The 19707-nt window shown below is 47.5% G+C and overlaps 1 protein-coding gene across 4 annotated transcripts in view; it reads left to right on the top strand.

The window, feature by feature from the left end:
• The window catches only part of MGAT5 (alpha-1,6-mannosylglycoprotein 6-beta-N-acetylglucosaminyltransferase), a 369708-nt gene that overhangs the window by 135483 nt on the left and 214518 nt on the right, over positions 1-19707 (top strand). For 2 of the 4 annotated variants that reach the window (XM_060302520.1, XM_030850097.2), the window contains exons 3-4: positions 4025-4407; positions 19535-19699. In XM_060302520.1, the coding sequence (XP_060158503.1) occupies positions 4167-4407; positions 19535-19699 (406 nt within the window). In that variant the 5' untranslated portion in view covers positions 4025-4166. The remainder of the gene's footprint in view (positions 1-4024; positions 4408-19534; positions 19700-19707) is intronic. The other 2 variants (XM_060302521.1, XM_030850100.2) reach the window with 1 other exon arrangement.

Below are 19707 nucleotides of genomic sequence, written 5' to 3'. Positions count from 1 at the left end.
CGCGCAGGCTCAGTGGCCATGGCTCACGGGCCCAGCCGCTCCTCGGCATGTGGGATCTTCTCAGACCGGGGCACGAACCCGCGTCCCCTGCATCGTCCTTGCCACAGATCTTTGATCACACATTTCGTTGAGGAGTGAATGGGAAGGGAGGAAGTGCACGCTGCACACAAGTACAAGAATAGAGGAGATGCATATTAGGGTGGTTAGCGTCCGTGATGAATCTAGAAGCGTAACATATTAGGGACAGACTTGGTACAAACTTCTTTCTGGAGGAGGATAGATGAAGCCATGGCCCTGGGCTGTCGCTACTCTGGTTGGCAACAAGACCTTTTGAGATACACTGTGTCGCCCTCTTTGTGCCTTACTGAATCCAGTTTGGGAGAGGACCCAGCTGTTTGCTAGGAGATCAGGAGGCAGGCAGATTTTGAGCCCGACTGACAGCATTTTGATGACTGTTGTTCTGTGGCCTGTTGATTAATATCATAGCCATGACTGATAATTATCATGAAGTCCTCTCATGGCACCAGCACCCTCTGGTTTGGATTGCTGTCCTATCATTGTCCTGTTACTGTTGCAGTTAGGGATGTCTCCCTAATGATGATTTTGAAAAGTCTCTTTAAATTCTTTCTTTCTAGTAGGAATTGTAGAGATGGATTCCAATTTAATTCTGTGTGTGTGTGCTGATATAGATGCTGTTATTTCAAACTCTGGATTTCATCGGAGAAAGGAATATTTCTGGCAGTTCTGTAGTCACTTGAAATCTGGGGCCTCAATAGTCAGAACTGTGCTCTGAACTTAGAGATTTTCACTCCAAATTTTTATGTCTCTGAGCTGGAAAGACTTAACCACGACTGGGTTTCTTGACCATCCTTTTGCCCCTCAAATGCACCACCTGGGTGGTCCTGACTGTCCCCAAGGTCAAGGCAGAGAAGCACGCCACCTTGTACTGGGTCCTTGCTTAGTTCTTTTTTTTTTTTGGTACGCGGGCCTCTCACTGTTGTGGCCTCTCCCGTTGCGGAGCACAGGCTCCGGACGCGCAGGCTCAGCGGCCATGGCTCACGGGCCCAGCCGCTCCACGGCACGTGGGATCTTCCCGGACCGGGGCACAAACCCGTGTCCCCTGCATGGGCAGGCGGACTCTCAACCACTGCACCACCAGGGAAGCCCCTTGCTCAGTTCTTGAGCCTGGTCTTTCCTTTGCTTAAACTTTGTAGCCTTGAGGAGCTTCTTCAGGGGGGTTCATCGAGGAAGCGGAGCAGGGCTTCCTATCTGAAAACTGACAGGTAATTCCTGTCTGCACGTGCGGCTGTCTCCTAAAATAGCAAAAGAAAATTACCAGAGACTGTCTTTCTTGGTACAGCACCTCGTGTACTTGCTCTGGGAAAATCCCTTCAGCCGTGGGGTGACATCGGGTAACTGGCGTGGGTTATCGAAAAGGAAGTGCAGACATTTCCTGGGGAACTAAGCACCAGTTAGAAGGGTGGATTCTAAAGCGTCAGCCACTTGAGGGTGGGAGCCCTGTCTTGTTCCCAGTTCAGTCCCCAGGGCCTGATGACAACAAGTGGGTCCTTGCTCAGTGTATCCTTGTAGAAGGAGTGGATGGCAGGTGCCTTTCATCTGGCCCACGTTAGAGGGGCTGAATGGAGTGCCACAGTGCCTGGGTGACAAGCTCATTCAGTCAACAGGTATTCTATTTGTGCCCCTTGGGTCACTCTCTGTCTCTGAAAACATAAGCGGGGGAGTCTCTTAAAGGATGTCATGGATCCTACACAGAAACTGGTAAAAAAAAAAAAAAAAAAAAAAAAGCAAGGTAGACAGACAAGTGTTTTACAACTTCAGACTGGGGAGGAGCATCACAGTGGAGAGCGATGGACCAGAGGAACTTATGTGATAAAGAGGGGCCCAGAGGGAGCTCCCTCCGCATTGATTGCCAGTGCGGTGGTGTGGCATCGTGACGGCATCCGTCTGCCTGCATCCAGGCCTCTCAAGCTGGAGTGGTCATCAAAATCACCTGGACGGGCTTCCCTGGTGGTGCAGTGGTTAAGAATCCGCCTGCCAGTGCAGGGGACACGGGTTCGAGCCCCGGTCCGGGAAGATCCCACATGCTGTGGAGCAACTAAGCCCGTGCACCACAACTACTGAGCCTGTGCCCTAGAGCCCGCGAGCCACAACTACTGAGCCCGTGAGCCACAACTACTGAAGCCCGTTGCACCTAGAGCCCGTGCTCCTCAACAAGAGAAGCCACCGCAATGAGAAGCCCACGCACCGCAACGAAGAGCAGCCCCCACTCGCCGCAACTAGAGAAAGCCCGCGCACAGCAACGAAGACCCAACGCAGCCAAAAACAACAACAAAAAATCGCCTGGATGGCTGATTGAAACACAGGATGCTGGACACCCCTCCCTGCCAGCGTTGCTGATTCAGTTGGTCTGGGGTGGGGCCTGAGGATTGACATCTCTCACTGATGCTCCTGCTGTTTCTGAGTTAGGGACCACACTTTGAGAACCACTGGCCTAGAATTCAGCAGTTGGTAAACTTTTTCTGTTAAGGGCCAAGAGTGAATGTTCTAGGCTTTTGAGCTACGTAAGATTTCAGTCGCATAGTCTTTGTTGTTTTTCACAGCCCTTTAAGCATGTACAGACCATTCTTGGTCATAAAGAAACTGGGGGGGAAGGATGGCCTTGGAAGGCAGGGTGTGGTTTACTGACTCCTGGGCTGGCTTATCCCTAGATTATCCCTCCTCTGCCACATAGCTGGCTGACCTTTGCCAAGTTAATCTACCTGTGTCCCTGTTTTTTCATCTATAAAACAGACATGATAACATTAATGGTTCTTACCATATAGGACTCTTTCAAGAATTCAATGAACTAAGGCACAAACAGCATCTATCACAGTGCCTGGGACATAACTAGAATTTATTTATCATTTACTATCAGTAGAGGTACTACCAGGTACTGATGACTCTGTTGATAGGTGAGGAAAAGAGTGAGAGAGGAAGACCGACACAGATCCGCTGCATCGCAGACGCTGAAAGCTAACTGTCCCAGGATCCCGTTGTCATTTCTTCTTAGGCTGCTTAGGAAGAAGAATCCTTTGATCTGAAACATAGGCACACTCTGAATACATCCTGGGTTAGTCCCTCGTAGGAGGTCATGCTCAGCCTTTGCTTAAAATGCGGTGCCATTTGTTGTCCAGCCTGTGCTGGTACCAGGTAGGATCTGGCTGCATTCGTATTGAAACGATGGCTTTTAACCTCGCATTTTGTCCCATGGTGTGAGTGAAAATGAGAACCACAAAAAAGCAGGCCATCGTGTGCCCCGCATTTCCTGTGCTCAAGTGTGCAAGTGAGTATGGTGCAGCTGTCACTCGTGGCAGCTAGCACGGAAAGACGGCTGGGTACCCCTGGCCCAGCCTCTCTGTGCTGGTGCCTAGGGCGAGGCCACCTGGTGGCCCCGAGGCATTCAGCTCAGCTGTGGACACTGCTACTGAAAGCTGGCCGTGCTTAAGTAATACGGGGGGCCCTCTCCCCTTTCCTCGTCTGATTACCCGCCAGGGGCGTCCACTTTCTGGCTCGCCTCTCCAGCTGCGGGCTCTTGTCCTTGCTAGAGCACATAATGATGACTTTGTAAGTTCAAGTTTCAGAGGCACAGAAGTGCTGGGTGGTGATGAGACTCCACCCTCCACTTGGGTTTTTGCTGACATTCAGTGAAATATCCTTCCATCTCCTCCCCACCTTGCAGAACAAGCTTCCTGTTTTGAACTTGGTCCAGACTGGAACAGCCCTGCTACACCTGTGAACACGTGCAGACACACATTTCCCTCCTCCGTATTTGTACAGCTTTTCATCACCCAGCCAGATTTCCCCTCTCCATTTACAGATCCCGAATCATAACAGAGGGTAGGGAACTGGCAGATTAAGAAAAAAGGAAGTTCACATTTTAGAGCTATTTGGGTGAAAACAAGGCTCTGGTTTATTTCACTGTGTTTTGCCACAAGACTCTGCTAACTTTCCCCCTTCTTCACAGCAGGATGGAAACGAGGAAAGGAAATCGGCTGACGCAGGAGCCCGAGTGAGAGGGAGAAACCCACAAGCCCAGCCTACACCATGAACTCGTGTCTCCTTTCCACACTGTAAGAGCCCGGGGCAGGTGAAGTTGCCAGAGAGCAATGGCTCTCTTTACTCCGTGGAAGCTGTCCTCTCAGAAGCTGGGCTTTTTCCTCGTGACTTTTGGCTTTATTTGGGGTATGATGCTCTTGCATTTTACCATCCAGCAGAGAACTCAGCCCGAGAGCAGCTCCATGCTTCGGGAACAGATCCTGGACCTCAGCAAGAGGTACATCAAGGCGCTGGCAGAAGAAAACAGAAATGTGGTGGATGGGCCCTACGCGGGGGTCATGACAGCTTACGGTAAGCACCACACTGCCGGGGCTCCTCCGTTGAGCGTGGCTTTGCCTCCAAGGGACCCCAGAGGCTCTCAGACTTGGTCACGGATTGAGTATATCCCTCGCCGCTACCTTCATGGCGATAAACTGCCCACAGAGGGACACTTTTAGAAAGTTAAAGCTACGCCCTTCGGGAGATTCTGACCTCTTCTGCACGCTGACACTTAGCGCCAGGAGCGGTGGGGCTTCCTAGTTGGCGCTCTGTTGGTTGTGTTTGCAGCTGCCTCCTCGTCCCTGGACACATTGCTGGACTGCATGATCTCATCTGGGGGGATGATCAGGGAATGTAGAAAAATCTTCTCATTATCGTTCCCTAAACAAACCTTAATTAGGACTGGTGGGCGTGAGGTAAGGAGGGTGGGGAAGAATGTCCTACGGACGCCAAGAAACTCAGAGCCGAACGTGTGCCTCCCCCTGGCCAGTATGCAGGGACATCAGGGCTTACGTGCTGACTGATAGTTTTAACCTTTGGCTTCCTTAGAGTTTACCGCTGTTGTGTCTTGCTCTGGTCTCTGGTTGCCCTCGCTTTGAAAGAAATCTTTCTGTACTCGTTGCTTTTTTTGTCAGGTGCTTGAAATCCGTTTTGAAATGACGTTGAGTGAAAAAAAATACACATATGGAGTATTACTTATTTTTCTTTCAGCAAAAGTTAGGCTTAATATAGAAAAGTTGGAAGCTGTAGACAAGCAAAAAAAAAATCAAGAAGAAAAAGGAAAATCACATATAAATCTACTACTGTAGAAAGTAATCACAATTAAATTTCAGTGTATATCTTTCTGAAATATGTGTATACACACACTATATATATATACACATAAACATATGTATATATATGTTTGTGTAAATAAAATATTTACAAAAACATACACACACAAATACAAAACGAAAGTTGCAAATGAAATTTAGATCAGACTGTATTTTGGAGAATCCAAGTCCCAGCCCTCCTGTGGTCACCGAGTATTGGAGTGGACTTAATCCACAGAAGATGACCTTGGTTACTGGGCAGTGACAGTTCTGGTCATTGAAGGGAGACTTCAGTGGCCTCACGGTTTGAGATCTGAGGTATACTATAAATCAGACAGAGGAGTGGGGTTGGGCAAGGTGGGAAAGTTCGATGTTCTACTTTGTGACCCATTCAAGGTCTTTGAAGTATGTAGAGGTCAAATAAAACGTGTAGCCACAGGTTGAAGCTTGAGTTTTAACACAGGAAATCATGCTCAATGTTACATATACATTTTTTCTTTTCTAAAGGATCCAGGAAACTCGGTTATTTTAAAATTCTATATATAATTAGTTAATTTAATTTTATAAATATATAGATATAAAAATTATATACATATATATTTGTTGGTAAGGAGGAAATGGTTGCTTTTAACATACAATGTGGACATTCTTTTTCAGTGCCTACTATTTGAATGATCACACAGTCTGCTTTTAATCTATTCCTTCAAGATTTGTAGGCACTGGTTTTTAATATGTCTAAATCAAATGTCACCTTTTTCAATCTAATGGATCAAAAAATGAGACTTCTTTGAGAGCTGACCTTGAAAAACAGCTAGGTAGTTTTTCAGAGGGTACGTTTTAAATTACTCATTGACTTCGATCTTCTGTAATAATTCCCAAATGTTATAGGTAAACCGTCAGAAAAAGAGAAAGCAAACTATCATCGTTGGTGTTACCAGTGGGTTACAAGTAAATGTCACAAGTAAAACCGATGCTGTTTTTCAGTTTCTGGTTCAGTGCATTCCACGTTAACACTTGGAGGGAAAGAGGTCTAGTCCTGTAGTAACTTCCTCCTTCTGTTTATCTCGGTCTCTCTCAAACCTTTACCGTGGGAAGTAAGAAGCCACATGAATGGTAAATTTATAGACTTTATTTTTTCTAGTTGTTTAGACCAGTTTTATTTCTTGTGTACTGCTAAGCATCTCATAGGGTAGGTTTCCTCCACACTCTTAAAGAGCAGTGATCTGGTGTTAGCTTTTCAGCCTGACCGAGGCAGTATGTTTTTTAGAAAGATATCAAAAAACCCAGAGTAGTCTGTTAGAATATGAACCACTGTATATGCTTGTAATCAAAGGACTTTGGAGCTCAAAGAAACTACAGAAATTTATTTCAACTTCCTCCGTTTACAGACGAACCTTAGCAAAATAATAATTCTCCTCAAAAACAACAAAGAAACAACCAAACGGGCCCCATCGGCACCTCTAACGTATTTTTCTCTTTCATCTCATCAACTCAACATGCCAATCAAAGTGGTCTTTGGAGCTGAGTTTCGGGAACTTAATTGGACTGTGCGTTACTGCTTGAGGTTTGGGAATCATCATGTGATGAAGTCTTACCCAGACACAGGTTTTCATCTCAGCACTATTGATGTTTGGAGCCAGATAATTCTATGAGTGGGGGACTGTCTGTACCTTGTAGGATGTTTAGCCGCATCTCTGGTGTCTCTACCCACTAGATGCCAGTAGCATCAAAAATGTCTCTGGGCTTGGGGGGCAAAATTTCCCTCCTCCCCACCTTGGAGAACTACTGCACGAAGACTGGAAACAGCAAACCCCATCTAACAGCATCTTCTTACGGAGCAGATAACTGGATTTTATTGTTTGAAATTTGCCAGGCTAGTTCTCCCTGGTTCTCAGCTCTTGGTATCAGCAACTGGGATTGAGCCAGGTGGTAGAGTCCAGAGCCAGTCCTGGAAAGCTGGAGAGCCATTCTGATGAAGTGTGCTTCCCCTGGAATCCATCACTAGCAGTTGTGGGCATGTCAATTGCCAGGCAGCTCTGGTGGTGATGTTATGTGTCAGATGGAAGTATGGAGACTGCCGGATGGATGTACAGTGGTTTAGCTGGGCTGGTGGAGTGGGGATGAGGATGCGTGAGCCATTGGTGTGCAGTCTCTTTTTCTGCCACAGATGCAGCCCATGTACAGAGCACTGCCTGGATGCCTGCTCTGGACCAGTGAAGAGCTAACCCTCTGTGGCTGGGACCTGTGTCTGGTTTGAACGAATCCAGTTAATAGACCAAAAAAAAAAAAAAAACCTCTTCCTTCTCCCAACCCATATTGGTATAATCAGAGGCTCTTAATGTGCTACAAATTTGTCTTAAGTAGCTGTGGCAGGTGTTTGAAAAATCGTAGTAGCTGATTTTAGATTAAAATTCCTGACTTGAGATGCTAGGGCAGAAGTGTTCAGCAAACCATGACCTGTGGGTCATATTTGGAGCTCTGCCTGTCTGTGTAAATAAAGTTTCCTTAAAACACAAACACTGCCATTTGTTTATAACAACTGTAATAACAGAGCGACGTGGCAGCACCAGTATTTATTTCACATAACATCTAAAGTGTGCTGACTCCATCTTTCAGTAGTCCCCATAGTTCCTTCTAAAACACTCGTGCGATCGTGTCCCTCCTTGACTCAACAATTTCCCAGGACTCCCATGGCCTTGGGCCGGATCCTCCTGTTTTCATATGGGTTTGGAACCCAGCACCCCGTGGTTTATGTGTTGTCTGTGGCTGCTTTTGTGCTGCAATCCCAGAGCTGAGTAGCTGCTGCAGAGAGTGCAAAGCCTAAGATGTTTACTGTCTGGTCCTTTGCCAAAAATGTTTGTCAGTCTCTGACATGCAGTTGGTTGTTCGTTTGACTGGTCCTTAAACAACAGTAGAAGAACTTTCAAATGGTGTCCCCCCCCTCCTCCATCCTCGTTCTGGTGATTTGAAGAGAGACTTCTGACTTTCTTTTGGGATACGGTCATTCAGAAGTAGTGCCTGGAAGATATCCGGGGCAGCCTGTGTGAAACAGTCGCAGCATTCATTCCTGGGGTGTGGAGGGCGTTTCTGGGTGCTTCTCTATCACTGCGGGGAGGAGCATGGGGGCCAGAGCCGTCTGTCGCTCAGCCTCCGCTGCATCTCCCAGGCCCGCGTGGCAGGGCCATGCCTGTCTGTGATTTCTCGGGAGTTGCGTCCCGAATGGTGTCACTCGCCCAGTCAATGCTGTGCTTGTTTCTGAGGTGAATTGGTCTCTGTCTCCAATGGCCTGACCCAAATTCTGATGCCCAGTGATCACCTCTTATCTAACAGGCCAGGCCTGGTCCACTTGTGTTCTCAAATTAGCAGGAATAGAAATCTAGGGTGATGAGAGACACCCCTCCCCCACCCAGGGGTACATCCGCACCTCATTAACCTTGACTTTTCTCACCTACTTGATTCTCTGGGCGCTGGGACGCTCTGCCCTGGACTGGTCACCAGCTCAGGCTGAAGCAGCTATGAGCCCTCAGCTTCTCTGCCAGCCCCCCACCAATATTCTGTTTCCCTGCTGCCTGGTTCCCCCTTGTCCTCCAGGTCTGTACACCTGCTCTGCCTTACCTCCTGTCTCCTGGTTCCCTGAACTCCTTGGGCCTAGACTGTCCCCGGGATTGGCTCTTATCCTTCCAGCCTGGCACTTTGGGCAATGTCTGTGCCGTGGGCTCGTGTCTGTCAGTGCGGTCGATGCTTTGTGTGTACAGCTGGGAAAAGACTGACAGGGTCCCTGCTCTCACAGAGGCTGCACTCATTTGGGGGGAGAAATAATAAACAAGAGAATGACAGATAGCAGTAAATTCCAGGAAGTAAAATGACACAGGGAGATGGGATTTTTTAAAAAGTACTTGAGGAGCTACTTTGGAGGAGAAGATCAAAGAAGGCCTCTCCCAGGAGGTGTCTTTTATTTTTTATTTATTTTATTTTATTTATTTTTGGCTGCGTCGGGTCTTCGTTGCTGCGCACGGGCTTTTCTCTAGTTGTGGCGAGCGGGGTCTACTCTTCGTTGCGGTGCGCAGGCTTCTCATTGCGGTGGCTTCTCTTGTTGCGGAGCACGGGCTCTAGGCGTGTGGGCTCAGTAGTTGTGGTGCACGGGTTTAGCCGCTCCGCGGCACGTGGGATCTTCCCGGACCGGGGCTCGAACCCCTGTCCCTTGCATCGGCAGGTGGATTCTTCACTGCGCCATCAGGGAAGCCCAGGAGGTGTGTTTTAGCCCAAATGATGCTCAGGAGCTGCCGGGTGGGGTGGGAGGCGGGAGGTTGAGGTGAAGCAGGGTGTGTGCCAGGTCCTAAGGCCTCACGCACACTCCAAGAGCAGAGCAGAGGCTGCTGCGGCTAGAACAAGGTGAGCACAGGGCAGTGTGGCCAGTGCTGATGTGGGAGAATCAGGAAGAAGGCATGGGTACCGAGGCCCTGAAGGCTGTGGTCTCAGTGTGATGGAAGCGGCGGAGGAGATGAGGAAGACGAATGCTCTTGCAAGGGAGCCTGGCCTGGCTTGCCCCTACCTGGCGCCGGCCGTGACCCTGACCTGTTGTCCACTGTCACCTCCACAGGGAGCTCAAGAGGAAGGAAGTTCTTTCTGTTTCCTTAAGGACATAGGGGTGGAGAACCAGGGGGGAGTTTTTGGTTGCTGGCGAGGGGGTAGCAGCTTTGGGCTTCTGTGGCCCTTGTCGGCCTGGCGATGTCCATTGCCAAGACATAAACACCGCTTAGGGTTGGTTCAGAAGTCAGTGGGGGGGGCCCCTCACTGTGATGCTGGCGTGGCAGCCTGAGGCTGCTCCAAAAATGTAGCCCCCATCCTGCGTTGCGGACCTAGGTAACGATCTGAGAGTCGGACAAGGGCTTGTCCGTGTGTTTCGTTCCACCTCTCCTATGAAAAAGAAGAAAACACTTACATTGGATAAGCCTGTGAAGGTTATTGTTTAAGTTTTTTCTTTTTGCCTCTGTTCCTCCAAATCTGATCAAGGGACTGTTTTTTGGAGGGCTGCGTGATGTGGAAAACCACCATCGCCTAAGCAGAACCCTTGTGGGAAAAACACTGTTCTTGGAGCGAAATGGGGGAGAAAAGAGCTGGGCCCTTTCTTTGGTGTGTCTCAGGAGGTTACTTGGTTACCCTACAGTGACGTGGCTGGTGTGATTCCGGAAAGGGCTCTCTGCTTTCAAAAGCTTGGACCTACAAACGGGCTTCTCTGGGGCTTGGGGCTTTTCCAGTGATCCTGTGGTAGAAGACCCCCGCCCAGCATCCCCATCAGAGCCAGGCCAAGTTCACGGGCACACCCAGCCCAGTCTGGATGTCTGAGGAGGACCTCGGGTGTGTTTGAGACGGGAGTGCAGTCGGAATCTGGGTCTCCGGGAGGAACTGGAGGCTCTTGCTTGTACTCCCTTTGTCCTCAAGCCCTTTCCTTGCACACCACACCACTGCTTCCGGTCCTGGCGGGAGGAGGGGATACAGGTGTAAAGGGATTTGCCTCAGAGTCCTGCCCTGAAGTAGGTCCCTCATCTTCCCTGCAGCGCCTCCCCTTCCCAGCGGTGTCCTGGTGCTCTTTCTGCCAGAACTGCTTGGGCAGAGCTCACGGCTACCCTGAAGAGCTGTCCACCCTTCTCATGCTGCCTGGCAGTGCAGCTGTCTTCTGGCACCAGCTTTTGGACAATGGCTGGGCATCTTCCTGCCTCTGAGCTCTGCATTTGCTGTTCCCTCCACCTGCATGCCCTTCCTCCAGAGAGATCCCTCCCTCCTCTCCTTCGGGTCCCTATCAGAAGTAGGGCCGCACCCCTACTTCATTCTCATTCTTCATGACACTTAAACTACCTATCATGTTACTGTCTTTATCATCTCTCTCCCCTATTAGAATGGAAGCCCCCAGAGAGCAGAGAGTCCTGTCTCTCTTGTTCCCTGCTGTGCCCCAGGGCCTTAGCACGTGCCTGGCACATAGTAGGAACCATGAGTGAATAGCAGCAGTGTCCCCTCCACCCTGACTCTGTCTAGTACAGTTACTGCTGAGGCTAGTTTGAAAATCACAGTGGGAACTCCCTGGCGGTCCAGTGGTTAGGGCTCTGCACTTCCAGTGCAAGGGGCTCAGGTTCGATCCCTGGTCGGGGAACTAAGATCCTGCAAGCCAAGGAGTGCGGCCAAAAAAAAACAAAAAGAAAATCACAGTAATGTTTTTAGTGAGACAGGAAACAAGAAGAGATTCCCTATGGACTTGGTGTCCAGGTGGCTCCAAGTAGCTATTATGCACGATCCTGACGTGGGAACCGTTGTTTCTTCTGGAAAGCAGCTGAAGCGTGTTTAGTTGTGGCTTGTGGAAGGTCTCCTTACTAGATGTGTGACCTTGGGCAAGTCGCTGATGTTTTAAAAGACTGCCTCCTCTTTTGTGCAATAGAGGATATAATATCACTGACCTCATAGACTTGTTGACCTCATAGGATTGCACGTGACCGAGCTTATCAAAGCACTTAGCTTAGTAACATGCGTTCGTTATTATGGGTTATCGCTAACCCTGGCCTACACGGACCCGCAGTAGTTACCACCCAACCAGAATTGTCCATGTAGAGCTGACATTGTTTATTCATTTGAACACAGGGCTTCAGGAACCTGTTTATATAGCTGCTTTTAGGGTTTACAGGGGACGGGGCACGACCAGACAGGAGAAGAAATAAGCTGTGGACTGGAGGAGGGCAGGCTCGCCACCCACTGCTAATGAAACAAGATGCCCAGGGCTTGTGCACCAGAATCCCCTGGGCTGCGGTGCCAGCACCGATGCTGGGCTCCACCCCAGCCGGGCTTGAGACCTGCTGCTCTGAACTCCAGGGAGGTGCTGTTCGGCTCTTCCCTGGATCCCTTTCCAAAGGTGTGTTAGCTCCAGAGTGACCTTGGCATCATAGAAACGGGATTGTCATTCTCCCGTTCAAAAGATAAAGCTTGTCCTTTGTGGTGTGGGATAAGTGAGGTGTGGCCGAGCTCTCTTCGTCTCTGAAGTGGGCCCCATTGGGGCACAGTTTCTGGTGTGGGTAGTGAGCAGGGAGGGCTGCGCTACGGCTGCCCTTTCCCGACAGGGAAGATGCCCTGGAGTCAGTGGGGACTACGGGTGTCAGTGGACTTGACCTTTCAGAGCCTGAGTCCTTTTCTACCCAGAGGGCTAGGTCGGCTTGAGTCCTATTCCATGCAGCTGGCGAAGAGTTAGGAAGATGGAGAGAGCAGCCCAAGAACTCCGTCTGGATGTTTACAGATTCCGTAAAGCAGTTCACTATCCTCCACAGGCCTAGATAGGATTCTTTCTCAGATTCTGCTCCCTAGAAGTTCCTTGAAATACTAGGGAGCCTTCCCCCAGCACAGGAATAGCATTTACTTCTAGGTACAAGTTCAAGTCAAAGCTTAATTCCGTACAGCTAACCCAGGAGAGCACGGCAGTCAGTGCCTCTGAGCTGCTCTTTCACTGGGTGATGATTGTTCCCTTTGTGACCTGGACGGCCTGTGACAGCTGCAGGGGGAAGGGCATATTTGTGAGTTTAGGGGACGGTGAGTTGTCCACCGGGGGGGCTTGAAGAACCCAGCTGAGATGAGGCAGTGAGGGTCAGTGACTGAGATGCTTCTTGGGAGGGGGGAGGGGACATCAGGCTACCTGTGGCCAGTATCCTTGAGTTCCGAGGGTAGAATACACAGTACTGATTGCATTTTCAGGTAGCATTTCTTGCCTTTGTGATTGTCAGAATGATGTGAACGTTTATAGAAAATTCAGAGCTTCTGGAATATGAGGCTGTCGAAAACCTGGGACCCTCCAGGCACTTCTCCTGGGCTGACTTCTTTTTTCTCCCCATGTGAAAGGAAAAAAAAAAATTCATTTTCAGTTCCAGCAGCTGTTTGAGTCACTGTTTCAAAGCTGTTCAACACACGATAAAAGATATTGTCCGTAAAATGCGCAAGGGCAGAGATGATCCCAAGTCCAGCTTTGCATTCTTACAAATAAAGAGATAAAACACTCTTTACCCCCAAACCAGGTAAATTTGATTTCTCTCCATCCTTTATTTAAATGCAGATATATATGTGTGTGTATGCTCATTTTTAAAAACTGGAATATTTTACATAGAGCTTTTTGAACTCATCTTTATTTTATTTCCCTGTCCATTATATATTTTTTTAATGGCCATACACTTTTCCTTTTTCATCCAACCATTCAATAAACATTTATTGAGCTCCTGAGGTCAATAGCTTGTGGCAGTAAACAGAGATGACAGAACAGACCTGCTCTCTGGCCTCCAGTCTAGCGATTTATTCCATTTTAGGAATAGATGGACACCATATGATGTAACCTTTTTGTTGGGTATTTGGGTAGTGTCCACTGCTTACCTATAATAAATAGCACTGTTCTCTTTTATAACTAGCACTGTCTCGAATGTCCTTGTACATAATGAATGGACTGTATTTTGGTCATTACTCTAACCGTATTATCTTTCTGTGGAAAGGTCATTTTAAAATTAATTTTCAAACATGTAACTGATGAAACTTTACATTCCTGGCAGTCAGTGGGAATGAGAGTTTGGGGTTAATTCTTTTTTCATTAGCGCCTTCCTTTCTCATTAGCGCCTTCCTTTCTCATTAGCGCCCTGTCTTTTGCTGGCTTCTCTGGAGCAGCAAGTGAATCTGCTCTGTGGTCCTGCTGTTCCAGCTCTGCTCTGGACTGGGGGGCGGGGAAACACGGCCATGGTAGAGAAGGAATTGCATTAGGAACAAACACAGATGTAAATGATCTCTGGCAGTTCCGCTGTAAGTCCTTGCTTATTGCTTCTGTGCCAGTGAATCGTGGCGGCTGTATCTTAAATGTAGTTCTTGATCGTGTGTGCCCAGAATCCTTGACATGCAGGTTCTGAAAGTTCCGACTGAGCAGCTTGAGGATGGGACCTGGTACCTCTGACTCCACAGCCAAGCCTGATGGACAGCAGGCTGGAGAACCACTGCTTTGGGAAGCGTGTCCCAGGGGAATGGGGTGGGACCAGCCTTGAGGCACTGCCCTCAAGCACTGACCTTTCTCAGTTGACTTGCTGATCTGGGCAATCAGGGTTTACCACCCAGTCTCACAGTGTTAGCTGATAGACTTATAAACTGACAGACCTTTTTCCACCAGCAGGACCCCCCTTTCTCCTGATATTTCATCTCCTTGGACTCCAGCTACGGGGGAAGGTGTAGCTGGCAGTGATATCTCCTTGACTGTCCTGCTCAAGGATGCGGCAGCATCTTCCAGCCCCTCTTATCCTTAATGTCATGGCTTTCAGGAAATGAAAATTTACAGAAGCTGCCAGGGCACCTGTTCTGAGATTTTGTTGATCTCACCCTTTATCAGAGAACTCCTGGCATGATAGAAACGAAAAGCTTCCTTTCCCCAGAGGGACATTTTAAATGTTTTTACCTACTTTGATCTCATCTTTATCACGGACAGTAAGTTTTGGGAATGCAGAATTGCAGTAGTAATGTTGGGATTAAATTTTTATTACTGAGGCTTTGAAGCACAAACAAAATTTTAAAAGCCTGTTAGTAATTGGGAATTGTAATCCTGCTGAGGATACAGTTTATGGCTGTAATAACTTTAAAACACAATGATAAATATGAAAATACTATACTAGAATTTGGAGGAATGTTTTCATCTTCATTTCTTTATTAAACTGTATAGAAATTATTCTTGGGTGTTCAGTCTTATCAAATATATGGGTTAACATTAAGACGAAAATATACAAAAATACTCTGGTATTAGTTTAAAATTGCAGTAAAACTCTTAACAATTTTTGCAGGTTTAGCTGTGAAATACAAAGGTGAGAAACAATTTCATCACTTAGAAAGGTATAGTTTATTTAGCCTTCTTTGTGGGAAGACTAAATGTAGTTCATTTAGTTGTTGGTTCATTCATTCACCCACTTATTCATTTAGGTAACACACACTTACTGATTACTGTGTCAGGCACTGTGCCAGTTGGTAAGGATACAAAGATGGGCTTGGGATCATCTTTGCCCTTGTGTGTTTTATTGACACAGTATCTTTTATCTTGTGTTGGACTGCCTTGAAATTGTGACTCAAATAGCTGCTTGAGTTGAAAATGAACTTTTTTTTCCCCCCATATTAGGAGAGAAACCATGCCTACTCAGGTAGAGTGTCTAGAGAGGCTAAGGTTTTGATAGTCTTATATTCCATTTTCATTTTAAGGGAGACGATATAGAAAGATAAGTTCTTCATTACGTTGTAGTGTTGGAGCTGCTCACGGCACAGTGGTATCACGAGTCTTGAGGGTGGCTGGGATATGGTTTAACAGAAACACGTGGCAGAAGCTCAGGAGTTAATCCCTGCTAAGTGTGTTCAGAAGTAGCAGGTCACAGATGCTTGCTGGCCGGCAGGTCCATAGTGGTCCTCAAGAGGCATTGTAGCATAGAGGGTAAGAGCTGTTGGGTCTGGAACCCGATTATCTGGGTTTGGACACTGAATCTGCAGACGCGTGGGACAAACTAGTTAACCTCTGGGTACTGTGGTTTACCCATTTGTGAAATGGAGATGGGAATGACAACACGTTTCTCATATTGTCTTGGCAGGATCAAGTGAGTTAATCCACGGAAAGTGCTTAGGACAGTAGCTGACACATAGGGCTCAGTAAATAGTGACGCTGGTGGTGCTGCTGGAGGAGCAGCGGCAGCACTAGTAGCAGTGGCAACAATGCAGTAATAATAGTAGCAATAGTAGTAGCAGCAGCAGTAGCAACCTTAGCGATAGTAGCAGCAGTGGTAGTATTGGGGCAGTAGTGGTGACGGTGACCATCAACACCTTATCATCATCATGAATTCCTTTATTCGTACCATGTCACAGTCACAAAAGGTCCATCTATGTAGGGGGGATCAACAAGAGATAGGGGGTCACATTTATTGATGGACTGTATCTTTTTTTTTTTTTTTTTTTGTGGTACCCGGGCTTCTCACCGTTGCGGCCTCTCCCGTTGTGGAGCACAGGCTCCGGACGCGCAGGCTCAGCGGCCATGGCTCACGGGCCTAGCTGCTCCGCGGCACGTGGGATCTTCCCGGACCGGGGCACGAACCCGTGTCCCCTGCATCGGCAGGCGGACTCTCAACCACTGCGCCACCAGGGAAGCCCGATGGACTGTATTTTAAGAATCAAGGAAGAATGTCTTCTTAACACTGATGTGACAACTTTGTATTCTACCTAAGCTGTGTGCCATCAGTGACTATCACCAAAAATTGTGGGTTGGGGACTCTGTCCAGTAGTCCTGTTACCTTTTAACAAAAGGGCAAAAGGTTACCAGCCCTTAAGAGACCTGCAGCATGGGCTAGGCTGCTGTCCGCTCCCACCTTCCCTCATTGTAGTTCCCATCATAGTTGTAGCAGTGCCACCATGGAAGTCACACAGAATGCCAGTTTAGTGACTGTGTTCTTACACTTCATTCCCTCTCCCGTAACCCTTCTGTCCGGATTCTCTCTGGACATCTCCACAGAAGGGCAGCGGGGAAGACAAGCGTTGGGGGAGTGTGCTTAATTCAGTGGTTCTCAAATGGGGTGCAGTCTGGAGGCATTTCTGATTGTCACATGGGGGGATTGCTACTGTCATTTAATGGCTGGAGTCCAGGGATGCTGCCAAACACCTTAAATGCGTAGGACAGCCTCTCCCATCCCCTGCCTCCCCCCCCCCCCCCGCCCCAGGGCAAAGAATTATCTGGTCCCAAGTGTCAATTGTGTCAAAGTTGAGAAAGCCTGAGTTAACCCAAACTGGAGGGTCAGGGCCTCTGCGTCTGGCTGATGACAATTGCTGGTAAGAGTTAAATGCCATTTTTACATGTGGACTCCTTGGCTGATAATTCAGGCTCTGGGCAAAGAGGCTGGAGATGGGGGAGATTGATATCATTTATCTGAGGAGTGGTTTCTTTACAGTGAATACAGCCCCCGAGTGGCACCATTGCCCCCGTCTGTGTGACTGTCCTCTGGCAATCTTCAGAGCTCTGGAGAAGGGGGCAGTGCTTTAGATCCAGTGTAAGAGTAGAGCCGGTGGCTGACTCCTGCTGTCCACGCCAGCCAATGATGTGTCAGGGACAGGCTGTGAGTCATGCTGACTGTGGGACTGCAGCCCCTGGAGGAGAATGATCTCATGACCCTTTGGATAAAACGGTAAAGCTTTGCATCACTCAGGGAGAGATTTCTCCAGGAAGGATGAGAGCATTTTCCAAAGGTTTTATTTTTTTATTTATCTATGTAACAGACAGTTATGTAGTGCTTATTGTGTGCCAGGCAGTGTTCAAAACATATTAACTCATTAAGTCCTCATTACAACCCCGAAGAGGTAGGCTTATTCTTTCAACTCGTACAAATAAGGATGCAAAAATGGAGAGAGACGACTCAAACCTAGGAAGTGATTAGAGTCTAATAAGCCCTTAATCGTTATGCTGTGGATGAAAGTCACTGAATTTCATGCTTGGTTTCTTTTTTCAGCCAGGCTCTCGACTTCTGGCTGGTCACACTGAGATGTCAGGGAATTAGGCAGACCTGAGTCGAGTCTGCGTTGCGCCTTTGTATCTCTTTAACCCTGAGCATATTACTTTCTGTCTGTGAACCTCAGTTTTCTCTTCTGTGAAATGAAGTCATACCTGCTTCATGGAGAATGTGAAGATAAATGGAATTCCTTATAAGTGTGCATGGCACGTGATAGGCGTTCAGGAACTGTTAGTTCCCTTCTAACCTTCTTTGTTAGAATCATATTTTTAGCCAATTGCTCTAATGTTATGGCCAGCTTGTCTTACTACCTGTGGGTAAGGTACACACTGAAGAGCAAAAAATAGACCTGGTCGGATGTTTGTTAGAGTGAGTGAATGAACAGTCTGCTACAGATCTTAACGTGGTGAAGAAGTCTGATGTTTGGTGTTGGGTGTGGTGGAACGATTGAGATTATGCTAATAAGCACATAGAACCAGACTTTCAGGATGAAGATGTGGGTTCTGTTTCTGTTCGTAGTTTTTAGTCAGCTTCGGTGAAGCGTCTGTAAACCACCAAGGATGCAAAATTTCATGTCAGTTACACACACACCTTTGTTTCTGTTCAGATGAGTGTCTCTCTTGGACCTGGCAAAGTAGGAGGCCTGCATGCCTGTTGGTGGAGGGTCATGGGCTGTGCTCTGGGGTTGGTGGATTGATCCAGTGTGTGTTTCTTTCCTGGCCGGATCAGAGCACCTGTTCGGCTCTAGTGTGCTCTGTTCCCAGCAGAATAGAAGGTGACAACTTCCCATTTGTCTCAGTTCAGGACTTTTCTGCATCCTGTTCCCTCCACTTATGTCCTACTCCCCTGGCCCACTCCCAATTCATAAGCGAGTCTGAATTCTGTTCACCTAGATGGCTATCCTGTGGTCCTCCTGCTTTTATCACATGTACAAGTCAGACTATCTTTCTTTGATTATGAGTTTCCACAGGAGAGGGAGCTAACTTAATTTCTCTCTGTGTGTGTAGAATACCTTGTATACAAACTTAGTAAATACTTACGTAGGCACGAAGATAATGTGTCTGTAATTTATCCAGAGAGAAGAACACTTCTCTATAACCCACAGCCAGATACGTAAGAAAGAGAATCAACTCTTAAATGTAAGCACCAGAAAAGAACAGCGTCCCAGCGTCTAGAACAATGCCTGGCACATAGTAGTTGTTTAATAAATATGTCTCGAATGAATGAATGAATCTGGTCTTTATTATAAGTGTCTTCCTAAATTGCATTATAGTTAACTCTAGGTTATCCAGCATGTCTGGAATCTGGAACTATAGCTTTTATTAAGTATTACCATATGTAACCAACAGCAGTAAAGACTTTGCAAAAAATTTGGACATGCGAGAGTCTACAGCGCTAAAAAAACTAACAATGAACTTGATCCGGAAGTTACTTCAGGGCCTTGCTACACTTTGGGCTTGTCATTCAGTGTGTCAGTAACCACCATGCTAGAACAAGGAAGAATTTAACAGAGTGTTTTGGTAGGATGCTGAGTAACGGAGTTTTCTCTCTCAACCTAGTAGCCAGGAATAATTTTAATGTTACTTACCGCGAAAGTTGTCTTACAGAGCGAACTGATTTGTTTTGTACTCTTTGGGCCACTTGAATGTGGCCTCCGTCATCTTTAAGAGGTGGTTTGTTAGGACAGGTCTTCAAGTGGTACTTTTTGATTTGCCGCCTTTTGTTCTTCATGTCAGAGAGAGAAACAAAGGGGGGAGGGTGAGCGTGTGCGCACCAGGCAAATGTGCGGGGACCAAAGGATTTTCAAACTATGTACGTTTTCTTTTACAGATTTGAAGAAGACTCTTGCTGTGTTGTTGGATAACATTTTGCAGCGCATTGGCAAGTTAGAGTCAAAGGTGGACAACCTTGTAATCAATGGCACAGGGACGAACTTGACCAACTCCACCACAGCTGTTCCCAGCTTGGTAGCACTTGAGAAAATTAATGTGGCAGGTAAGGAC

This window comes from Globicephala melas, chromosome 7 (assembly GCF_963455315.2).
Source record: "Globicephala melas chromosome 7, mGloMel1.2, whole genome shotgun sequence".
NCBI classification, from domain to species: domain Eukaryota; kingdom Metazoa; phylum Chordata; class Mammalia; order Artiodactyla; family Delphinidae; genus Globicephala; species Globicephala melas.
The sequence above is the reverse complement of the archived record's forward strand: the minus strand, read 5'-3'. Positions and strand labels throughout refer to the sequence as shown.